The sequence below is a fragment of the Fonsecaea pedrosoi genome, assembly GCF_000835455.1.
Source record: "Fonsecaea pedrosoi CBS 271.37 unplaced genomic scaffold supercont1.4, whole genome shotgun sequence".
Classification (NCBI taxonomy): domain Eukaryota; kingdom Fungi; phylum Ascomycota; class Eurotiomycetes; order Chaetothyriales; family Herpotrichiellaceae; genus Fonsecaea; species Fonsecaea pedrosoi.
In genome coordinates, this window is record NW_013550612.1 from 1,088,590 (window position 1) to 1,108,158 (window position 19,569).

Here is a 19,569-nt window from a genome sequence, read left to right on the forward strand (position 1 = left end):
CGTCATCCGTCATCCTCTTGTATCTCGTGTAGCCAGTCTTGATTATATCTCTCCACTGGCCAGTCTTGACAGCCAGACTTGCGTTGTATCACCTCTTTCCCTTCCCCTTCCCCCCGCCTTTTCCCTTGCCCGACTCCTTATCCTCTCCTCCATGCTCCTTCACAAACGCACCCTTGACCAAGCTCTCCCTCGCAACCTGATTGATGAGGCGAAACCGATCTGGTCCGAGCTTAACCCCGCCATACCACCGGGTCACCACGACCATGCAGTTCCACACGTCCATGAGCTGCATCAGATGCAGGAGGCGACCCCCGGCGGCGGTCTCGCCGTCATCGTCCGAGTCCTGAACCGTAATCACCGCGCCCGTCTGCGCGTTGGTCGAATGGATGCGCCAGGCGCTGATGTTGTGCGTCGCGCTAGCGACTTTCTTGTTAGAGGCGAGGAGGTGCGAGAGGGAGGCCTGGGCCTCGTCCAGCGACCGCACGGGACACGCCCGCGCGACAAAGGTCGATCTGTTGACCGTGAGGGCCTCGGAAAGGGACCAGTTCGGAGGAGGATACGTGGGCGTGTCGAGCGAGGAGGCTACGGCGGCGTTAGAGGGCATGTTCATCGCGGAGGAGGGTTCAGAGCCAGAGCCAGAGCCAGAGCCAGAGCCAGAGCCATGCTCGAAAGGGAGGGCGTGGCCATCGCGGGGGACCGGTGGCTGATGATGGTGGTGGTGGTGGGTGGGCAAGGATGAGGCAGCAGACCTATGCGACTTCGTAGTGCTTTGCTCGACGACACCCTGAGTCGGCGCAACATCACTGTGCTCGTTCTCATGTTGCTGCGTCTGTAGCAGTGGACCGGCTTCCTCAGCCAAATCGAACAAACACACCTGACCCTCAGTCCACACCCGGGTGAGCACGTCGCGGAGGATGTGGACGGCGACCTCGCCCTCGCCTTTTCGCCCACTGTCTCCCGTCGACTGTGTCTTCAATATCTCCGGAGGCGCATCAGGGTATTCCGCAGGGAAGGAGATGAGCAGGGATATTTCAGACCCTGGAAGGCGCAGGACCCCAGTGACAAAAGGTCCCCCGGATTCTTGGAGGGTGATAGTATCCGAGCCGTAAATGGAATTTAAGGCTTCGACCTCGTCGGCAAGAGCGACATTAGTGGTCGCAATGCCATTATCAGAAAGAGTGCCATCTCCCAAAGGCATTAGTCGGAGGGACGAAGTGAAAAGATCATGCGCAAACAGCGTTTAGAAGGTGAAGATGGAAACTCATTTCGGGAAAGTTGCCTCTCTGTCGCTAATAAAGTCCTGGAGAAACAGCGGGCGCTAACGTAAAGCCTCATTCGGCCTTATTCAGCCTCGTCAGCTTCGATTAGCAGCGACAGGATGGAGATAGATGGGGGATGCTTGTGCCCGTGGCCCTAAATGACCTGCCTTGCAGAATTCAACCCTATTTCCGCCATCCTCTCGTTTCAAGCGACAAGATTAATCTCCTTATTGACATCTCCAGTGCTATCCTTTCCCCGGCCTATCTTTGATTTCTGCCTTATCTCCTTCCATGAGCTATTCAACTCGGCTCTCAAGGCGCCAGTGGGGTAGTTGATGGGAGACTCTCCGCCCTTAAAGATGAAAATGTCATAAACGCTTGCACCAACAAGCCCACCAGCGAGCGTAGCAACCCAAGGCCCCCAAATCCACCACCAATTATCCCGGGTGAACACGTGGACACCAGAGCCTGCAAAAAATGTTATCAAACGAGGCCCAAAGTCCCGCGCAGGGTTGAGAGCTGCGCCAGTGTTGTATGAAAAGGCCATGGAAAGGCACATGACCAGGAGAGCGATGATGAATGCATGCATGCCTGCTCCCGGCGGTGCGTTGTCGTCGTCACCCAAGGCAAGGACGGAACCGGCTGCGATTGCGGTGGCAACAAGCTCATTAAAAAAGGCAGCGACATTACTCAATCCGCCACGGGGTTGAGTGTAGAATGCAGGTCCAACGCGAGCAATGTCTGAGGCCGTGTACTCGTTGATGGCGTCACTGTAGAGACCAAACACGAGTGCAGATGCAGCGATGCTGCCGAGGAACTGAGCGCCAATATATTTCCAGCAGAGGTCCCATGGAAAGCCGCGAAAGACGGAGAGAACGACTGAAATTGTCGGATTGAGATGAGCGCCAGAGACGCCACCTGCAATGTAGATGCCCATCATCACCCCAAAACCCCATGCCATGTACGCAGTCAGCAGACTTCCGTAGTCGCTGCCCGCTGTCATGTGAACGATGGATCCAGACAGGCCGAGCGTCATGAAAACCAGGGTCCCCAGAAACTCTGCGAATGGCTTTCGATATTTATGTCGTACTGGGCCCCAAAAGTTGAAGAATCGCGGCCGAGAATATTCGCCCGAGTGCGAGAGCCGTTGTACCAGGGTGTCACCCGAGGGGTGATATTCTTCCCAGTCAATGTTTGGAGGACACTGCCGCAAACCACTTTCGTACTCAGCCGTATCTGCTAATTGCTGCAGTCGCCGCCGCGCTGATTCGATGGCAGATTCACTCCTCACCGCCCGTTCCAGTTCACGTCCGACCACCAAATCTTGCGTCCGATCTATGGAAGAGTCATGGGCCGTTGAACCACTGGGAGATGTGTACGCGTGAGTATGCGGCCCTTGAGATTCATGGCTTCCTCTCCGTCCTTCTGCAGATGAAGTACGTGCCTTGTCGTGTGCGCTGATATTCTCAGCGACCAGCTCGCGTTCCTTGCGCTTTGTTTCTGCGCTGAGGATGCCAGGTTGTTGCACGGTATTGTGCGGGACGACCGGCTCACTAAGATAGGAAGAGACATTGGCGGTGGTCGCCCGGCGGAGGAGATCTGGCTGGGGGGGAGACATCCGAGTATCAGCGCTGCTCCAGCGCGGCTCGTCATGTTCCTGTTCTCCATGTCGGTGAGGACTGGCCTCTGTCCGAGATGCTGGTTGTATTCCTATTGACGATTGTTGCAGCGCGGGTTCGCGGGCATGTCGTCGGGTTCTTGTTGACTCGTCTATGGCATCTCTCTCCGGTCTCCTGTCTGGATATCGCATACCTCGACGCTTGACCCGTGGTAAAGGAGCAGCCAACCCCCAGATGGGTTCGTCGGGTGGCTGTCCATATTCAGGGCATGATTCTTGATATTCGCGACTGACAAAGCTTCGCTGCTCTCTCGAAGGATGGGAAACTCTGGGACCTGCAAGAGAGAAGGGAACAGATTCGTGCGTAGGTACCGATCTTAATCTTGTCGCGCCTTGTGCAAATGAGTGGGTATTGGTTCGGACTGAAGGGATATCTCGCGACATGGTGTTCAATGGTGTTGGACGATAATTTGACAAAAGAGGAATCACGAACGCCAAAGCTATAGACTACTAAGAGAGACACAGATGAAGATTAGTCCAGAAGGGGCCATTAAAGAATATCGACTCACGACCAATGTGAGAAGATCAGCAACGAGGAACCACGTGGATAGCTGGTCAGGAACGCTCAGAATGAGGATCCTTCCTTCCAATGACGACGGGCGATCCGGCTTTCAAGCGACTTGTTGAGCAGAATGCAGTAACGATCATCAAATCAGCGATTTGTTCGACGAGCGAACGCCTCTCTCAGCGCGGGTATGTGGAGGGGTATCGAGGTTGTGCCCTTTACCGGTTCCATGGAGGCGAAGAGGAAGATGGAGAAGCGAGGAACGTCATTGCGAACGACGATCAGAGATCGGCGAACTATAGCCGTCCACATACGACATAGAACGATTGAGGGGTCTGAATGATGAACATGGTGTAACAGAGGCTGGCGGAGGATGGTTTTTGTGGAATGGAAGAGAAATTGACTCGACATGATCAAACTACGCAGTACTGAATACACCAGGGAGGGAGCCTGCGGTCATTTTTTCTCGCACCAACCACAGTCCAATCCACTCCGCTTTGCATATCCTCTACCCTTCTAGGAAATTATGCACTGACCTCACAACCGCCTGATCCTTGTGACGGACGAGTTTACTCGGTACACCCTGTTCCCGTCTCTCTATGCCAATGCCGTCGGGAATGAGGAGCGACGCATCCCAAGATTCCATCATCGGCCACTCAACCCGTATCCTCTCACTCATTTCTTTCCCGAGAGGTACAGTATCATGGGCGACTAGTTGACATGGTCTCACCGGAATTCACCACCACTCACTGACAAACCACGCAGACTCAAATAAGCGCAACTGTCTCTGACCACATCCGCAACCTCTATGGATCTTGCTAAAGCAATCAATATCCATCCTTTAGGGACTATTTTGGCGCCGTGGAGAGCATTGTCGAGGGAACCGCCCGTTCCAATTGATGACTTTACAAATGAACCACGAGACCATACTGACGCTCACTGCCGCACGAAACCTAAAGGGATGTGACAATCTGCACGATTGTTTGAAAAAGATGCGGTTGCTACATAGGACAGTAATTACGAGCAAGACAGCACCCTGTGAACAAAGCCCGTCGAGGCTGCGGTCCCAACATCCACGAAGCCACGACGCATCCACACACTTACTCGTACGTCCGCGCGCACAGCCTGGCGGGGGAAATTGGTGATGACGAGCCGTGCGGGTCTACCGAGTAGGGAAATGTCTCGGACCGTCACAACCGTTGCCTCTCACGCTGTAAGCACGATCACGAAGAGCTGGTACATAATAATATATGATGCAACCCGAATTGATCCTCTTCACGTGGAGTTTTTCCGGTAAACTGTTGCGGTGGTGGTGGTGGTGGTGGTGGTGGTGATTGTTGTTGTCGCTGTGGTTGTCCAGCACTGACTGAGCCTTGTAAAAGTGAGTAGTCGTAGCATCTTTTCAAGATGCCACTAGACCATAATTCACGAAGTACAAGGCCTTTCATGGCCAGACTACGCAGTAGGTACACACGAGTAATGCTGACCCACAATCCACAGCTTAGAGCTGCATAGCCACAAACGGGCCTTCTTCGTCCTTCTGCCCCTTGTATCCTATTGTGGAATACTAAAAGATTAGATCACAAGGCAACGAGCCATGTCACAGATGTCGACGTCGCTCTACTCAGAAAGGAAGCCAGGGGATAATTGCCCTAGATTGACATATGACCACAGCTGAACTTGCTAGACTGGCACGGCTCAACTATCGTTGCCGCTGCTTGGAAAGTCTTTGGCTCCCTCACCTAGTTCTTCGTAAAGCCTCTCGCCGCCGACAAGTACCGGCTGGCAGTCCTGCAGGACAAAAAGCATCCTCGTCCACTCCGTCTTGCTGGGATTTCTCCAAGCGTGATTCGTACCCCGCTGCACGGCCACGTCTCCGCGCTTCAAAAGAGTCACACTGCCATCGTCCAGCTCCATCTCGATGGTGCCTTCCAACACCACTCCGTAGTCCAGACTTTGCGTGCGGTGCATCAACGGAGTGTTTCCTGGACCAAAATCGACAAGGCGACAGACCGTGCCGCCCTTTTGAACCAGTCCGAGCTTACCACTAGCCACGGTCGCCTTGTGCGCCTCGATATCGGCATCGTCATTCAGCGAGACCGGGAAAGACGAAGTAGTGTACACCGTCTTGAGGCCAACGGACCTGTCGGAAACCCAATTCCATTCGTTCTGGGATGAAGAATAGAGCGTGGCTTTGCCAGAGGAGTCGTGGGTCGTTATGTGGATGGTTGTCTCTGGAAGAGCAGATGGAAGCGGTGCTGGAGAGGCCATTCTGATACAGGAACCCGACGCCCTGGATTGTACTCAAGGCTGGAAGTGAAAGAAATGTATAGTTCAGATGGGATCAGCGAAGAGTTTGATACATACCCAAAGGGATCTCAGTCTGGTGATGGAATAATAAAGAATGATCAGGTTTGTCCTCTAACCTCGGTTCTTCAAGTGGTTTACGGGTTGTCTCACAGTCATTTGATACCTAGGTATATTACGTGGAGAAGCTCGGCACGCTGCGATGAAGGAGTTTCGTTTCTTGACGAGTTTGCTGTGCGCTCGGGAGAAAGCATGTCTATCCTACCTACAAGAAGAGACAGGAGATGGTTGGACCTTTGACACAAGAAAGGAGCGCCCAACTCAGGCATGGCTTCCAGGAGGATATCATGATCTGTTCTTAACATTGCACCAGCATCAGCATACATTTTTAACGCTTTGTCGGCTTTCGTAGTGGAAATTGTTGTTTCAGTGTGGGAAATCCCTCACGCCTGGAGCACAGCTCCTTTTCAGTCTTCGCTATTCGTAAGGTGACAGTCGACCTAACAAGAGGCGGCTGCGGCCTCCTTTTCTGCCCCCAGGTGGTTCCAAGAAAGAATCTCCATCGCGCTGTAAGCAGGGGAATAATGGGCCATCATGGGAACGAGACTCGCAGCCAATTCGGCATGTGGGGTAGCCATTTACAATCATGGCGTCGGTCCCGGGGAGATGCGTGGGCTGGCGTCTCATACCTGTACATAGAGGCAGTTTCAGGCATGTCTCGCCTGAGAAAATTGGAGTTGAATGATGACTATTCGCCATCCGCCGGGGCTCGAGGCACCATGACGATTGAAGAATAATGGGTGGACGCAGAAGAAGAGAAAAAAATTCTGAAGACTTCCGGTGGTGGTTACCTATTTCAGGGGAGCACTTCCGGGTTTCTGCCTGATGAGGTGGTTCTAGTGGAGACCATGACTGCAACATGGGGGAGTTTTTTGGTGCAGTCGATGGGAATGGGAAGGAGAGAAGTTCTTCAACCCCTGGTTCCATTTGGGTTCCATTATTGAAGAGAAGAAGGGGGGAAGATGATGAGGAAGAGACAAACACAACACACAAGGACAAGACCTACGAGTATGAAAGTGGAGCCGATGGAGCTGGTGCTGGAAATCGCATGATCATTATTCCGCACCCGTCATCCTGGTACCTACCTTGCTACGTAGTCCTCACGGTGAGAACTCGGTCCTCGTGGTACTTGGCTCAATTTTACCAAAGAAATACCTGCCATAGGTCGGATGACCATTCTCGTCCCTCTCGCCCTTTCCCTCCAAAGAAACAAGATCAACGCACAAGTCAGTCATGAAACCTTCTCTCTAGTCATCAAGAGAGAGTATTATCACGGCCTATGTAACTATCATGAAGCGGAATAATAGAGTCCCGAGCGGCCGGGTTTGAACATGGTTGACATGATATCGACAATGATGACGAGGTCAAAGAGGATGAGATGACCAGTGAAGTACGAGTACGAAGTGAACTGCAAAGCTTTCCCTAAACCAGGAAACTGCCTAGATAAGACGTGAGAGGAAGGGATTTGATCGGAGCCCGTACTCATACCCTAAGCCCTACCACTTTTCTGTTTACAGTGGTCTATGACAAAGATGGATTGTGAAAGAGTGACAGACTTACGAGTACTCGGGACTCGTATTCGTAGGCTCAGTCCTCTACCACAAGAATAGCAGCAGCACAAAACGGAATGGATCGATGGAGCTTTTCCGGCCCGGTCATATGCAGGACTGACAAAGGACGGTGATCAGAAGATGCTGGTGCGAATCAGAATACATCTAGAGAGGGACGGGTTGAGTAGGCGCTTGGTATCCTAGCACGGGAGGATGGCAGGAATGATGGAGATGATGACAGAAATGGGCTAGTGGTTAGCAAAGAGGAGTTTTTGAGATTGACCATTGCAGTTCATACCTACCTGGGTACATAGTTACAGAATATTATACCAGGTAGAGACGGTGAGAAGGATAATGGTTCATGTGCTTGTGTCTGACAGGGGGCGGCAGGGAGCACCAAGAGGGATTTAACGTGCATTATTCTTCTTTTTAGTTGGACCAGGTCCCAGGTAGGTGCCAGGTCACAGGTCCCATGTTTTTCTGGCCACCCGCCTAAATGCACGATCGCGGCAAATCGAGGGTTGATCTCTGACGCAAAGATTTGAGGCAAGAAGTAACTAAGGAAAGAGGAAGGAAAAAGGTACTTTTGTAGTGCTAAAGAGGCACGGGAGGTGACATGTCGCCACCACCACAACATCACAACTACAACCATCCTGGCGATAAGTTTCTACAAGGATATGACCGGCACCTAACCGGCATTGAATGAGCCATGGGCTAATATTAAGTTACGAGTAATAAAATTTCCGCAGGTAGTATTGACAAACCAATTACTTTGGGAGTTGGGGTGCGTGTTGGATGCTTGACTGTACTCGGTACTCACCACGACCTGCACGACCAGCACCACCACCACCCGCTCACTTCTTCGCTGAGTCGGTCAACACACTCCCTCACCTTGCTCACCTTTCTTGTTCTCTTCCACATCTCTCTGCTCTCTCTCTCTCTCACACAACATCTCACGTTCTCTTTCCAGGTAATTCATGTTGGATCGCTACCAGTACGAGTACGAGTACTTACGTTGACACACCTTTGCTCCTTCACCACAATCTGCCCGTCGCGGATCCCATCCGACTCAGTGATCCTCCCGACCCTCAGTCGCTCCCATCATCCCTGCCACTCCCTCCTTCCATCCCTGACCTGGCCATGCTCAGAAAGAAAATGTACAAGGTGCAAAGGTTGAGAAACGAATAGTCCGAAAGGTCCATGACTCGACACCCGCAGGGCCCCCACCATCTTCTGAGCTACCGGGATCACTCAGGCACGCCTCCTTCAACCCCCATGCCCTTCAACTAATGGGAATGGGCTTGACGCTGACCCTTGATCCAGGCAAACCAGACCCTTTCGTTTAAAGGCTACCACCCCAGCTTGCCTCTCATCCCGCCCATCAATACCACCTATTTAATCCCTGAAGTCTTCGAGAACATCCAACCCAAGCCAAGCGGCCCTCCACTGTCTACCCGCTCAGTGCGCCCGCTCCAGCCCGCGGAAAGTCGCTGAGCTAAACCTGATTTCCAACCAGCCAAGCAGTGTAAAAAGGACAGAGCAGTGGACAAACAGCCTCGGGCGAACGACAAACCCCTAGTGGACCTTTCAGGCTTTGATTCCAGCTAACTGGCACGTTTAAACTTTGGCACTTTACTCACCTTCTCAACTTCTGCCCTCGTGGGTTGGTGGATGGAACTCAGACTCACGTCGCTGCCAACCTCCAAATCTTTGCGCCTTGACTTCATTCCTGTCCCGCATTTTGGACTTCAGCCTCACCTCGCTGTCCCTACCTACCTTTCACCGGGAGTAATGTCCAACACATAACTGGCAGCTACAAGATATCTGCTGAGGGATTTTCGATCTATCATCCTTCGGACGCGTCGCACTGTTCAGCCAACCATCGTTGACACCCGCACCATCCCCCTTCCCAACCGTCCATCAACCGGAGACGTCCCCCTCATTTCAAAATGTCTTGTCCATCATAGCACTTGGAATGATGCAACTGACTATTATCGCCAATTGCACCAAATAACCCCTGACAGTTAAAATCCACTCTTCGCCATGGCTTCCATCGACAGCTCGCCTGTTGACCGCAAAAGCAAAATCTCAAAGCGCTCTTCCAACTCATACACCTCGGAAGAGTGGCGAAGGCATCGCCCTTTAATAACCCAGTTATACTTCGAGGAAGGCCGAACCCTCAAGGATGTGGCCGAATACTTGAAAAGAGAATATGACTTTGCGCCTACGTATGTATTCTCTGTCTTTTATGCAACGCATCGGCATATTCGTCTCATTATCAACAGTGCTGACTTTCTTCGATCCAAAGTGAGCGCATGTATAAAAGTCGACTCCATACATGGGGTCTGGATAAAAAAAAGAAAGAGCACGAGATGCTCGATCTGGTTCGCCAAGGGTTGCAGCAAAAGGGTGATGACAAGGACAAAGTCTTCCTGGTGAGGGGGAGGCAGGTTACCCTTGCCGACGCCTTGCACTACTTCAATCGCAAAGGCATCAAAGACCCCTCGAGTCTTTTGGAACCTCAGAGATCAGTATCCGGCGACCTGTCATCGCCCGAGGATGCCGACGTCAAAACACCTCTCTCATCCAATGATGACGCACTTAATGCCACTCAAGACGTATCTGACTTTGAAATGGCCAGAAGTCCCATGGAAATGAGCGAGCAAGACAAGCCCGCCCTGACCTTGAGATTGAGGGCTTCAGATGTTGCCGCCGAGCGTCTAGCCGTTCTACAGGAAGCCTTGGATATACCCGAAATCCCGCCTATGCCACCATTCCGCACGCTCTCCGTCGAATCAACAGTGGAGCAAGTCACGGTTTCGGCAGAAGATCAACGATACCAGGATGTAATTTTTCAGAACCTGCAAAACCACTACATGAATTTGTTTACGGCGCGCAATCTATCCATCCGCAATATTACTGGCACGTGGACTGCCACCTCGGACGATGCTCTTGCCGATAGGTTTTACTACTCCATGTACCATGGTTATTCATTTCTCTGGAACGGCCAACGGGATCGAGCATTTGACAACTTTTACAAAGCCTTTGCGCTTATCGAAGGCCTGTTGAAGGATGATCACGTTGGCTTCATGATATACATATTTGACCTGATTATCCGGCACGATGGAACCGGATACGAAGAACCGTTACTCATGCTCCTACAACACTTGGCCGACATGGCCAACACCGTTTTTGAGTCCCACGAGCACCCGATCTATGTCATTGCCACGCACATGCACGATGCCACAATATCACGAGCTTGGCTAGCCGAGTCTACCCTGCGGAGACTGCTCGACTTCTTTCAAGATTGCATCGGATATTTTCACCCTGAGACAATCGCCTTACTACAGACCTTCGCAAGTGGTCTCCTGAATCGAGAACACTTCGCCGAAGCTGCCGTCAGGTTCCAGCAGTTGGTCGATGCTTTCGAAACTACCGTAAACAAACAATGCTACGAGGTTTGTTATGCTTTGCGGTCCACTTCGGAAGCCTTTTTTCACATGGAAGAGTACACGAAAGCCCTCCAAGCCATCAAGGCAGCACTGGAGCGGTCACAAACCTTGCCGCGGCACGAGGAGCGTGAGATTTACGTCCGATGTTTGCGAGGGTTGGCCGAGATCTCAAATCGGTTGGGTCGGAAGGAGGAAGCCAACGAAACGATGCAACACGTGGTTGATATCTGCCGGGACGCGTTTGGACCTGAACACCCGTTCACAAATCGTGCTAGGATGCATCTCAAAACAATCTTAAAAGGCGACGCTACAAGCGATGCGGCCATCCCACCGATGGTTTACAGGCTAGGACGAGGTGGGAACGCCGCCAAATATATCTGGATTTCTCGATCAAGTCCTACTCGACTACAGGCTTAATGTCAAGCAAGGCACCAGGCCTCGAAACAAGGGGCGGGGGAAAAATAATGGACACGACTATTACGAAGTTTCATGACAGGGTGGATTGCATGGCTATTTTGTCCACTTTTCTGGTTCTACATACCCTTTATCGTTGCATTGGTTTTTGGGAAGAGAGCGATGTCCCCAGTTGGACCCATTAGGGATTGGAGTGTTCACAGCACATGGGTGTATGTTTTGCAAAATGAGATATCTGCTACGGCCTTTTCTTTAGCTAGGTGCTTTGACAATGTCAGTCAAGGCTGTATGGTTAGTATATGCGCGGCCGTTGAAAGTCAGTCTGTTTGGTGGCTGTGATGGGTCATCCCACACAATTCGGAGGGCTTTGGGTCCGGACATGCGATTCCGAGTGGGCTGCTTGACGGCGAACAACATCAAGATACGAGAGAAGATCAACATCAAAGTACTCGGTACCTCGTACAGGAGCTTCTTCTTGCAGACCTGAGAGGAGCAAGCAACTAGTGTACGATATGAAGGGGAGAGGGAACGTCATCTTTTAGGTCAACGAGTCCTGTACGAGGTACAGAAGGCAATGGGCCTTTTGGTGAGACATGGTGGACGTCGGACTTCAAGTGGCGGGGGATTGTGGAGGGCCCCTTGGCCTTGGTTCCGTTGACTTGGTCTCGAGCCCGGCCCTAAACCGAGATTCATTGGGGGCTGATTACCACATTGTGCGTTGTGGAGTCACCCACCCACCACCAGGAGCCTGCAGGACTTACAGAAGGGACTAGGCACCCTAGGGCCAGCTGAATTTAGCAGCATGGCCAGTAGGCACACTCTCAAAAGGATTTAGTGGCCTAGGGAAACTTCCGGGGGCCAGCCTGATTCACTTCAGTGCCTCGTGCTCGGTTCTGGACCCTCAATCCTGGGACCACCAGGACTTCTGAACCCCCAACTTACCGCTCGTAGCACCGACCCCTCAAGTGCAAGGACGCAATCTTTCCGCTGCTGGCCAATGGCTTCCTGCAGCGAGATGAACACAATTGTAACGTCTCTTTCCCGAGTTTATCTTGTCCGGTAGTCCGTGTCCGAGTCTGTCTACTTCACCTGTGCGTAGCAAAAAGTTCCACGGTATGAATTGATGGCAGAAGACTCGAATTTCAGGGGGATCTACCAGTAAATCCTGGATGGCGGAGTCCCGACTCCCGAATAGCAGCCGTTGACACCCCCTCCACACTTGGATTGTTTCTCCCACTAGTCAAGGAACCGTCAAGGCCCCTCTTCAGCCACACTAATCATCGTACAACGACGAAAAACCAGCCGGACTCGGCTTCGGATTTGTCTGCGCCGTGTTTTGTTGATTGATTTGTTCCTCTTCCTCACCGCGATTCCTTTGCTGATAACAAGGACAGTATATTACGAGCGCAGTCTGCATTGGCCGGCAGAAGATACACTTTCAACTATCCATCCATCCAATCCAAACCCAATCTGCCCGCCATGGTGTCCGCATCCGAAAAGTACTACATCAAAGATGCAATTTCGAAACCAGCCATCCACCACGAGTCGTTCCAGCAATTATGGGAGACCAAATGGAAAGGCCCTGTATGTGGCCCCTTACAAGGAAGAATCACTGCTATGGACTTATAAATTCTTGACAGTGCGCGATGGGAGTCTATCCATTCATGTTCGGCAGCATCAAGGACTTTGAGCCTGTCGTGGAAGAAATAGTCAAGGTGCGCCTTTGCAGCTCCTTCCCCCGAACACTTTCGCTAAGTCCTGTCGCAGAAAGGGTTAAAGGAACCGTATGACTGGGACGAGTACGCGCAGTCGTATTTTCCCAAGGCCGAAGAACTCACCAAGATTGCCGAAGAGGCGGAGAAGGCTGGTGAAATCGAGAAGGCCTCAGAATATTACCTGCGAAGCTCTGCCGTATATCGTATCTCGCGTTTTCCTACCCCGCGATCAGAAAAACAGAAATATGCCTGGAAGGTCGGGAAAGAGATGTTCTACAAGGGTGCAGCGTCAGTGAGGTCTCCACGTGCGCAGGTTCACGGCGACTGATCAAGAGTGGAAACAGACTGCTGGAGCATCCCATCAAGGAAGTTCTGATTCCTCACAAGCATGCCATTGAAGGCGAGGGCGATGTCGTCCCAGTCAATTTTCTTCTCCCCCCAAATGCCACCGAGCAGTCTCCCGCTCCGTGCGTCCTCATCATCACCGGACTTGATGGCTACCGAACCGAATTGGCAGTGTGGCAGCAAGGCTTCCTGGACAAAGGGGTCGCGACGGTCATTGCTGAGATCCCAGGAACTGGCGACTCTCCAGCCCTTCGTCAAGATCCCACAAGTCCTGATCGCCAATGGTCCAGTGTACTGGACTGGATCGACACGCAAAAGGAAATTGACAACAAGAAGATCGTCGTCTGGGGCTTCTCAACAGGTGGCTACTATTCGCTTAGACTAGCTCACACCCACCATGACAGAGTCTTCGCGTGCATCAGCTTGGGTGGGGGATGCCATCATGTAAGTTCTCCTTGCCGTCGTCAAGTCTTGTACGGAACTGACCTAGCTCTCAGATGTTTGACAGGGAGTGGCTCGAGAACGTGGGCAAACTCGAGTACCCATTCGATCTCGCCAGTACCTTGACTTACAAATTCGGCTACCCTGACCTGGAATCTTTCATTCAAGACGCTGGCAAGTTCTCATTACTGAACGACGGCACCCTGGAAAAGCCGTGTACCAAGGTATTGCTAGTCAACGGAAACGACGACGAAATCTTCCCAATCGACGACATGTTTGTGTCACTGGAACACGGCAACCCGAAACTGGCGAGAATGGTCAAGGGCAAGAAGCATATGGGAGTGAGTCCCCCCACAAACCCATGACAACTTCTGAGAAGAGGTCCACGATTCATTCGTTGCTTGTGCATGGGAAACTGGATCCTAACCCTTCTAAACAGGAACCCGACAGTTTCTTTATCATCTTGAGGTGGATTCACGGAGTTCTTGGACTGGATGGCAATATAATGGACCAAATGAAAAAGTTACCCTCGCGCACGAAGTATTAGCTTACGTTGCAAACAAAGGGCATGGGATCATGGCGCGATAAAGTCAGTCTGCTTGTATTCACTTTCTAGCGTGGAGTGTATTGCGGCTCTTGGAGGTAGAGTTTAGAGCGATTGAGGGAAGGCGTAGAATACCAGCATGCGGACAGGCATCAGCAGTGGGATGGAATACCTCGTACAGTGGAAAAGCCAGTGTGTAGTATCCTAGAATTGTCATTCTGTTCCGCAGCATTGGTGGTACTTTGTTATTGTGTACCTAGGTACTTTGATAAGCAGTCGGCTACATGTCTCAAGCTGGAGGCCAAACCGACTTTAGGCTCGGGCTGTTGGCTGGACCTCCAGGCTGGGTTAGTATCATGTTCGGCGCGAACTCTTGATTGGGACTGGCCCCTAAAGGCGCCATGGGTGCCTATCTCCTATCGACCTAGCTGCCCCTGCACCGAATAACGGACTGCGGGACTGCGTCTATCGATGGGCTTTATGAGCTCATGGGCTCGTGCATTGGCGGGGATCGTCGGACGGGACAGCCTATCTGGAAATGCACGCGACTCTGTCTGCGCTATCTCACCTCTATGCTTTTGTTCTCGCAGTAGTCGAAGATCCTGAAGGCGTCATAGCCCTGTTTTCTTCTATAACTTTGTGGCGCGTTCCACGTTTTTGTAAAGTTACAAGAGACTTCAGCCTCACCACATGTACCTTTGCAGAGTTTGGGCAGGTAGAAATTGACCCGGGTCTTGGGCATTTGCATTGAGACCTCTATTCGCCTGCGCATCGGAGTCGGTGCTCGATTTCTCCACCAACTTCAGAAAATTATGCTTTCACATCGGCTCACCTGAGCCCATCTTCCACACAACTGCAATCCGAGACCTTCCGTGGGACGAATACACATCGTTTCCGATCCTCGATGACTCTGGTCACCCTACCTCGGGGGGTATAAACTCCGATTTATGTGCGTGCGCGTACAAGTTTATACAAGAGACGACCGAACAGAAAATCCAACCAAATCCTGTCGCATACACTGGTCAACTTCGAGTCGCATCATGGTCACCGTTACGAACGTCCTCAGGCGGGCGAGCGCTGCGAATTTCTTTGACAATGGTCCCTCAAGCGGCGAGTCGTCGAGAAGACCCTCAGCGGCAGACACTCATGCTCTTCGTCGGCCCAGCCTGGCCGCCTTGTCCCTACGGCTCTCGTCATGGTCTAAGAAGTCACATTCAGTCAAGGGCGTCGAAACGGACACTGACTCCTCGTGAGTACCCTCAAGAAAGAGCTGTGGATTGAGACGAGTGTAATGCTTATATACAATCCGATAGGCAACAGTTATGGGACGCTGTTCAATCCTTGCCGGATGAAATCGCAGCTCAGATCCTCTGTCATCTCTCCGTCTCCGACTTCCTTAGCCTCCGATCGACGTCTCGCTCCGTCTACTTGTACCTGCGGTCGCACGATGGTCCGATCACGCGATCTCTGCTTCTTCAGAATGCCTACGAGCGGACAACGGACTATGAGGGTAGCACGAGGGAAGAGAAGGCGAAATACCTTTACGATTACCTCCATACATTATACCCTCCACCACAACCTTGCGATTCATTTGATTATCTACTCCGGATGCTGAAAAGACAAGCCCAAGTTCAAAGAATGCTGCAGGTATTGATCAACTGGATCCAGATGAAAGTATATGTTATTCCGCAGTTCAAACGGTATGACAATTTCAACCTCTACAAATTCACTCTTATGAGACGGCTTCATCTGGCAGCGTGGACGATATACCATTTCCTTGAAAGTTACCGGTCAATGCTTGTCACCGAGCACACCTGTCATCCAAGGCTTGGGTCAACAACAACTTCTGCACAAAACCACAGCGGCAGCCCATGCCCGTTCTGTGCAGAGTCCGTTAGAGGTCTTTTGCGCGCATACCCCAGGTCTACACTCGTCCCCGCGTATCATTTCTTCGAACTCTGTCTACAACACCTTCGCGCGCTGAGTCGAGCTCCTTCGGCTGGAGCGATCATCCGATCTCGCAAGCCGCCCAGTGAAGCGGACCTTGTGCAGTTTGTTGTGTTTGGAGGTATTCCCGAGCTCAGTAAGTTGAGTCTGCTGAAAGGCTCCTCAAATCAGCGGATCGATGTGATTGAGACCTTTGTGGATAAGGTCTCCAGCGCCGCCATACAACAGAGGATAGGGCGACAAGGCTCCCCATCTTCTCAATCACAAGTCTCTCTACGGAATGATACGGCTCTGTGGTCCTCCTTTGACAATCTTGTTGCACCTCTTGAGCCACCCCTTTCCCTCATCCATCACCATACCATATCGGCTCTACCACAACTCGGACACCTTATCGTCGATACGGATGAGTGGGTCACCCGAATGTACGAGCTCGTTGGACCAGAGGACCAAATAGTCAGTGCCTGGGGATTTATCACGAACATTCTTTCAGGCAAGAGCGATGATGCAGAATATTTAACGGCTGAAGATGGTGCGGACAGTGACATTGACTTTTTGGCGCCTGTCGAGATTTGAACCATGACGAGTCGGAACGCGAGTAATTTTCCATCTAAATAAGATGCAGATTGCGTGATCTAGTACTGACTAAACGAGTCGGCACCAGAATGCTTCTCGACGTGAGCATAGCACAATCAAACACATGCTTTGGAGGTACTTCATCAACACCGACTATGAGGGTCACGCCTTTCGAACTCATTTCCATGCAAAGCATGACAAGCTTTTACTAAGAAGGCATCGAGGACAATGCTTCGGCGCAGCTGCGAGACGCACCAGAGCGCAGAAGGGGCAGAGGAACGACTTCAATGTGACCACACTGGCGTGACCTGTCAGACATGGCTTTTGCCTTAGCATTTGACCACAAAAGCAACGCTTCATCAGGTATTTAACGCAAAGAGATGGTATTCGATCCGCTCCAGGACGCCAAATGTTGCATGAGACTATGAGAACTCGAGTTGTCCGATCGATTGCTAGATTGTGACAGAAACAGGACGAAGGTTACTAGCCTTGGACTGATAGGTTGCCAACTTGCGTGCTGATAGGTGACCGGACTATTCTCGCGGGAGGAAGAGATAATGAGAGGCAGAGCTTCGAGGGGCAAGCAACGGTTTACATGCCTTATCTGCTTCAATGCAGACTTTATAGAGTCCACCATGAAGCTCAACATCGCAGTTTTGTCGACCAGCGAGCTTCCTTGATTCAGGTCTGGTTGTTGAATATGGCCCTCCTTCGCAGTTCCCAACCCATCAAGATTCTCATTTTGCTAGAGGGAGAAACCACGTCATTTGTGTACTTCGGCGCCAATGCCTTCTCCCAAAATCCCTTTGGATTTTTTTACGCCCAGACCAAATCTATCCTCTCCCCGACAACCTTGCTGTTGAACCACTCGAGAATTTGGATGTTGGAGGTCAAGGTATCTACACCGCGCAGGACATCGGCCTCGGCAACGCGCGCTACAGCCCAGAACAGCTCGACAGTGGCCAGATTGCGCGCGATGCACTGCCGACTGCCCAGGCCAAAGGGGATGGCGTCGCGGATCATCTCGTCGGAGGGGTCCAGCCAGCGCTCAGGGCGGAATGCACGAGGCTCCGGGAAGACGCGCGGGTTCAGATGTAGCGAGTAGGGTGTGCAACTGGCCTCGGTGCCGGCGGGGAAGTAGGTGTCCTTGAACGTCCAGCCCCCTGGGGGCACGACGCGGGGGAGGCGTGACGGGTTCGCCATCGAGAGACGCAGGCCCTCCTTGACCACGCCGCGCAGGTAGGGCAGGGTCTGGAGGTCGTCGAAGCCCGGCCGGTGCGCGAGGACCTCGTCCCTCAGTTTCTGGTAGCACGTGGGGTGGCGCGCGAGCATGAACAGGATCGTGGCCAGGTTCATCCCCGTGCTGTCGGTGCCGGCGAAGATCAGGTCCTTGCACTGCGCGCGCGTCTCTGACGCGGTGAAGCCGGCCTGCAGCAGACGGGCCGGGTACGACGTCAACGGGTGTTTCGGGGTGCTTGTCTTCTCGGTCGACTGGGACTCTTGGATCGCGGTCTCAGCGTCACGGACCACACCTGCGACGAACTCGTCGACGTGCGCCAGACTCTGCGACACTTCCTCGTCCGCGTTCCACCATGCGTCGAACGACTCGACCAGCTTGAACGCCCACTTTGGCAGGTACCAGAACCGGCCGACCGCGACGAAGCAGTCGACCATGCCCGCGGCGCTCATGGGCTCGGCCAGCTCGCGTTGCACGGCGACCTCCTCATGCCGGCGGTGGTTGTGCGACTTGTCCTCCTCGGCGAGGGCCCCGTAGCTGGTCCCGAAGAGATACGACGTCACGGCATCCACGGCCAATCCTCGCGTCAAGTTCAAGACATTCACCGGGCCTCTGCCGCTGCCGCCGCCCTGCTTCTCGCTCTGCCTCTTCCCCTCGGCCAGCCGGTCCACGAACCGATCCACGCATTTATGGATGACGTCCTGGCCCTGCCTCAAGTTTGCGGTCGAGAACAGCACCGCGACGGCCTTTGCGCGGGGAGCCCGTATCGAAGGGTCCACCTCCGAGAAGATGGAATTATGGACCTGCGCCGAGTCCGGCAGGGCAAAGTTCTCGTAGAAGGCTGGCTTGACAAAGCCCCCCCGCTCCGTGTATATGGGCGCCAGGGCGGCGCCGTCGGAGATGTCGACGCTGTTGGGCCCGTTGCGCACAATGGGCCCGTATTTTTGGTGGAGAGTCTCGACGACGGTCGCCTCGTCGCCGATCCAGGCGTGGTAGGTCAGCCATAGCGAGGAGATGCGAGGGGCGAGCGGTCCGGGGATATGCGACAGTGGATGGAACGGGGAGATGCGGTACAGAGACCGCGCGACGACCAGGGTCAGGGGGACCAGCAATATGGTCCAGAGGGGATGGGAGAGGATGGTAATGGCCAGTGATGCCAGTAGGCGCCCGATGACGCTGGATAGGGCCATTTGGAGAACGAACCACCCTCCGTCCTAGATAGCCAGACAGCTAAACAGACAGTCCTCTCTCCTCTACCTATTCCCGATAAAAAAAAAGAGGAGAGGGAAATAATGTAGTAAAGGAAATCTAGATCTACGCTGTGAACAAGTACCGAATACGAGCGAAAAAGAGAGAGAGGAAGAGTGCTACTTTTGAATAAATCAAAGAGGCGCAAGGAAAAAGTTACAATAAATACTATGTCGTGCGTTGCTTTGGTGCCGTTTGAGTCATTATCAAAAACCTTGATATCATATCATAACATATCCGCACGGGTGGCCGTACCTGTGTCAACCCTGTCCTCTCCTCTCCTTTCCTGTCCTG

The 19,569-nt window shown here is 52.6% G+C and overlaps 7 protein-coding genes across 7 annotated transcripts; 3 read left to right on the top strand and 4 right to left on the bottom strand.

Moving 5' to 3' along the window:
• Positions 1-88: 88 nt before the first annotated feature.
• Positions 89-1,198, bottom strand: Z517_06186 (uncharacterized protein; the record flags this gene model as incomplete). Its single annotated transcript, XM_013427928.1, has 1 exon — positions 89-1,198. The coding sequence occupies one exon, from the start codon at positions 1,196-1,198 to the stop codon at positions 89-91; it is 1,110 nt and encodes a 369-aa protein (XP_013283382.1).
• Positions 1,199-1,464: 266 nt separating this feature from the next.
• Positions 1,465-3,321, bottom strand: Z517_06187 (uncharacterized protein; the record flags this gene model as incomplete). Its single annotated transcript, XM_013427929.1, has 1 exon — positions 1,465-3,321. One exon carries the CDS (start codon positions 3,319-3,321, stop codon positions 1,465-1,467), a length of 1,857 nt encoding a protein of 618 aa, XP_013283383.1.
• Positions 3,322-5,140: 1,819 nt separating this feature from the next.
• Z517_06188 (uncharacterized protein) lies at positions 5,141-5,713 on the bottom strand (the record flags this gene model as incomplete). Its single annotated transcript, XM_013427930.1, has 1 exon — positions 5,141-5,713. One exon carries the CDS (start codon positions 5,711-5,713, stop codon positions 5,141-5,143), a length of 573 nt encoding a protein of 190 aa, XP_013283384.1.
• A 3,689-nt stretch (positions 5,714-9,402) lies between these two features.
• Positions 9,403-11,228, top strand: Z517_06189 (uncharacterized protein; the record flags this gene model as incomplete). Its single annotated transcript, XM_013427931.1, has 2 exons — positions 9,403-9,587; positions 9,668-11,228. 2 exons carry the CDS (start codon positions 9,403-9,405, stop codon positions 11,226-11,228), a joined length of 1,746 nt encoding a protein of 581 aa, XP_013283385.1.
• Positions 11,229-12,704: 1,476 nt separating this feature from the next.
• On the top strand, positions 12,705-14,273 carry Z517_06190 (uncharacterized protein; the record flags this gene model as incomplete). Its single annotated transcript, XM_013427932.1, has 6 exons — positions 12,705-12,809; positions 12,866-12,940; positions 12,993-13,228; positions 13,285-13,729; positions 13,783-14,067; positions 14,166-14,273. The coding sequence occupies 6 exons, from the start codon at positions 12,705-12,707 to the stop codon at positions 14,271-14,273; spliced, it is 1,254 nt and encodes a 417-aa protein (XP_013283386.1).
• A 1,037-nt stretch (positions 14,274-15,310) lies between these two features.
• On the top strand, positions 15,311-16,790 carry Z517_06191 (uncharacterized protein; the record flags this gene model as incomplete). The annotated part of the gene is made up of 2 exons (XM_013427933.1): positions 15,311-15,519; positions 15,584-16,790. The coding sequence occupies 2 exons, from the start codon at positions 15,311-15,313 to the stop codon at positions 16,788-16,790; spliced, it is 1,416 nt and encodes a 471-aa protein (XP_013283387.1).
• An 816-nt stretch (positions 16,791-17,606) lies between these two features.
• On the bottom strand, positions 17,607-19,217 carry Z517_06192 (uncharacterized protein; the record flags this gene model as incomplete). The annotated part of the gene is made up of 1 exon (XM_013427934.1): positions 17,607-19,217. The coding sequence occupies one exon, from the start codon at positions 19,215-19,217 to the stop codon at positions 17,607-17,609; it is 1,611 nt and encodes a 536-aa protein (XP_013283388.1).
• Positions 19,218-19,569: the final 352 nt, after the last annotated feature.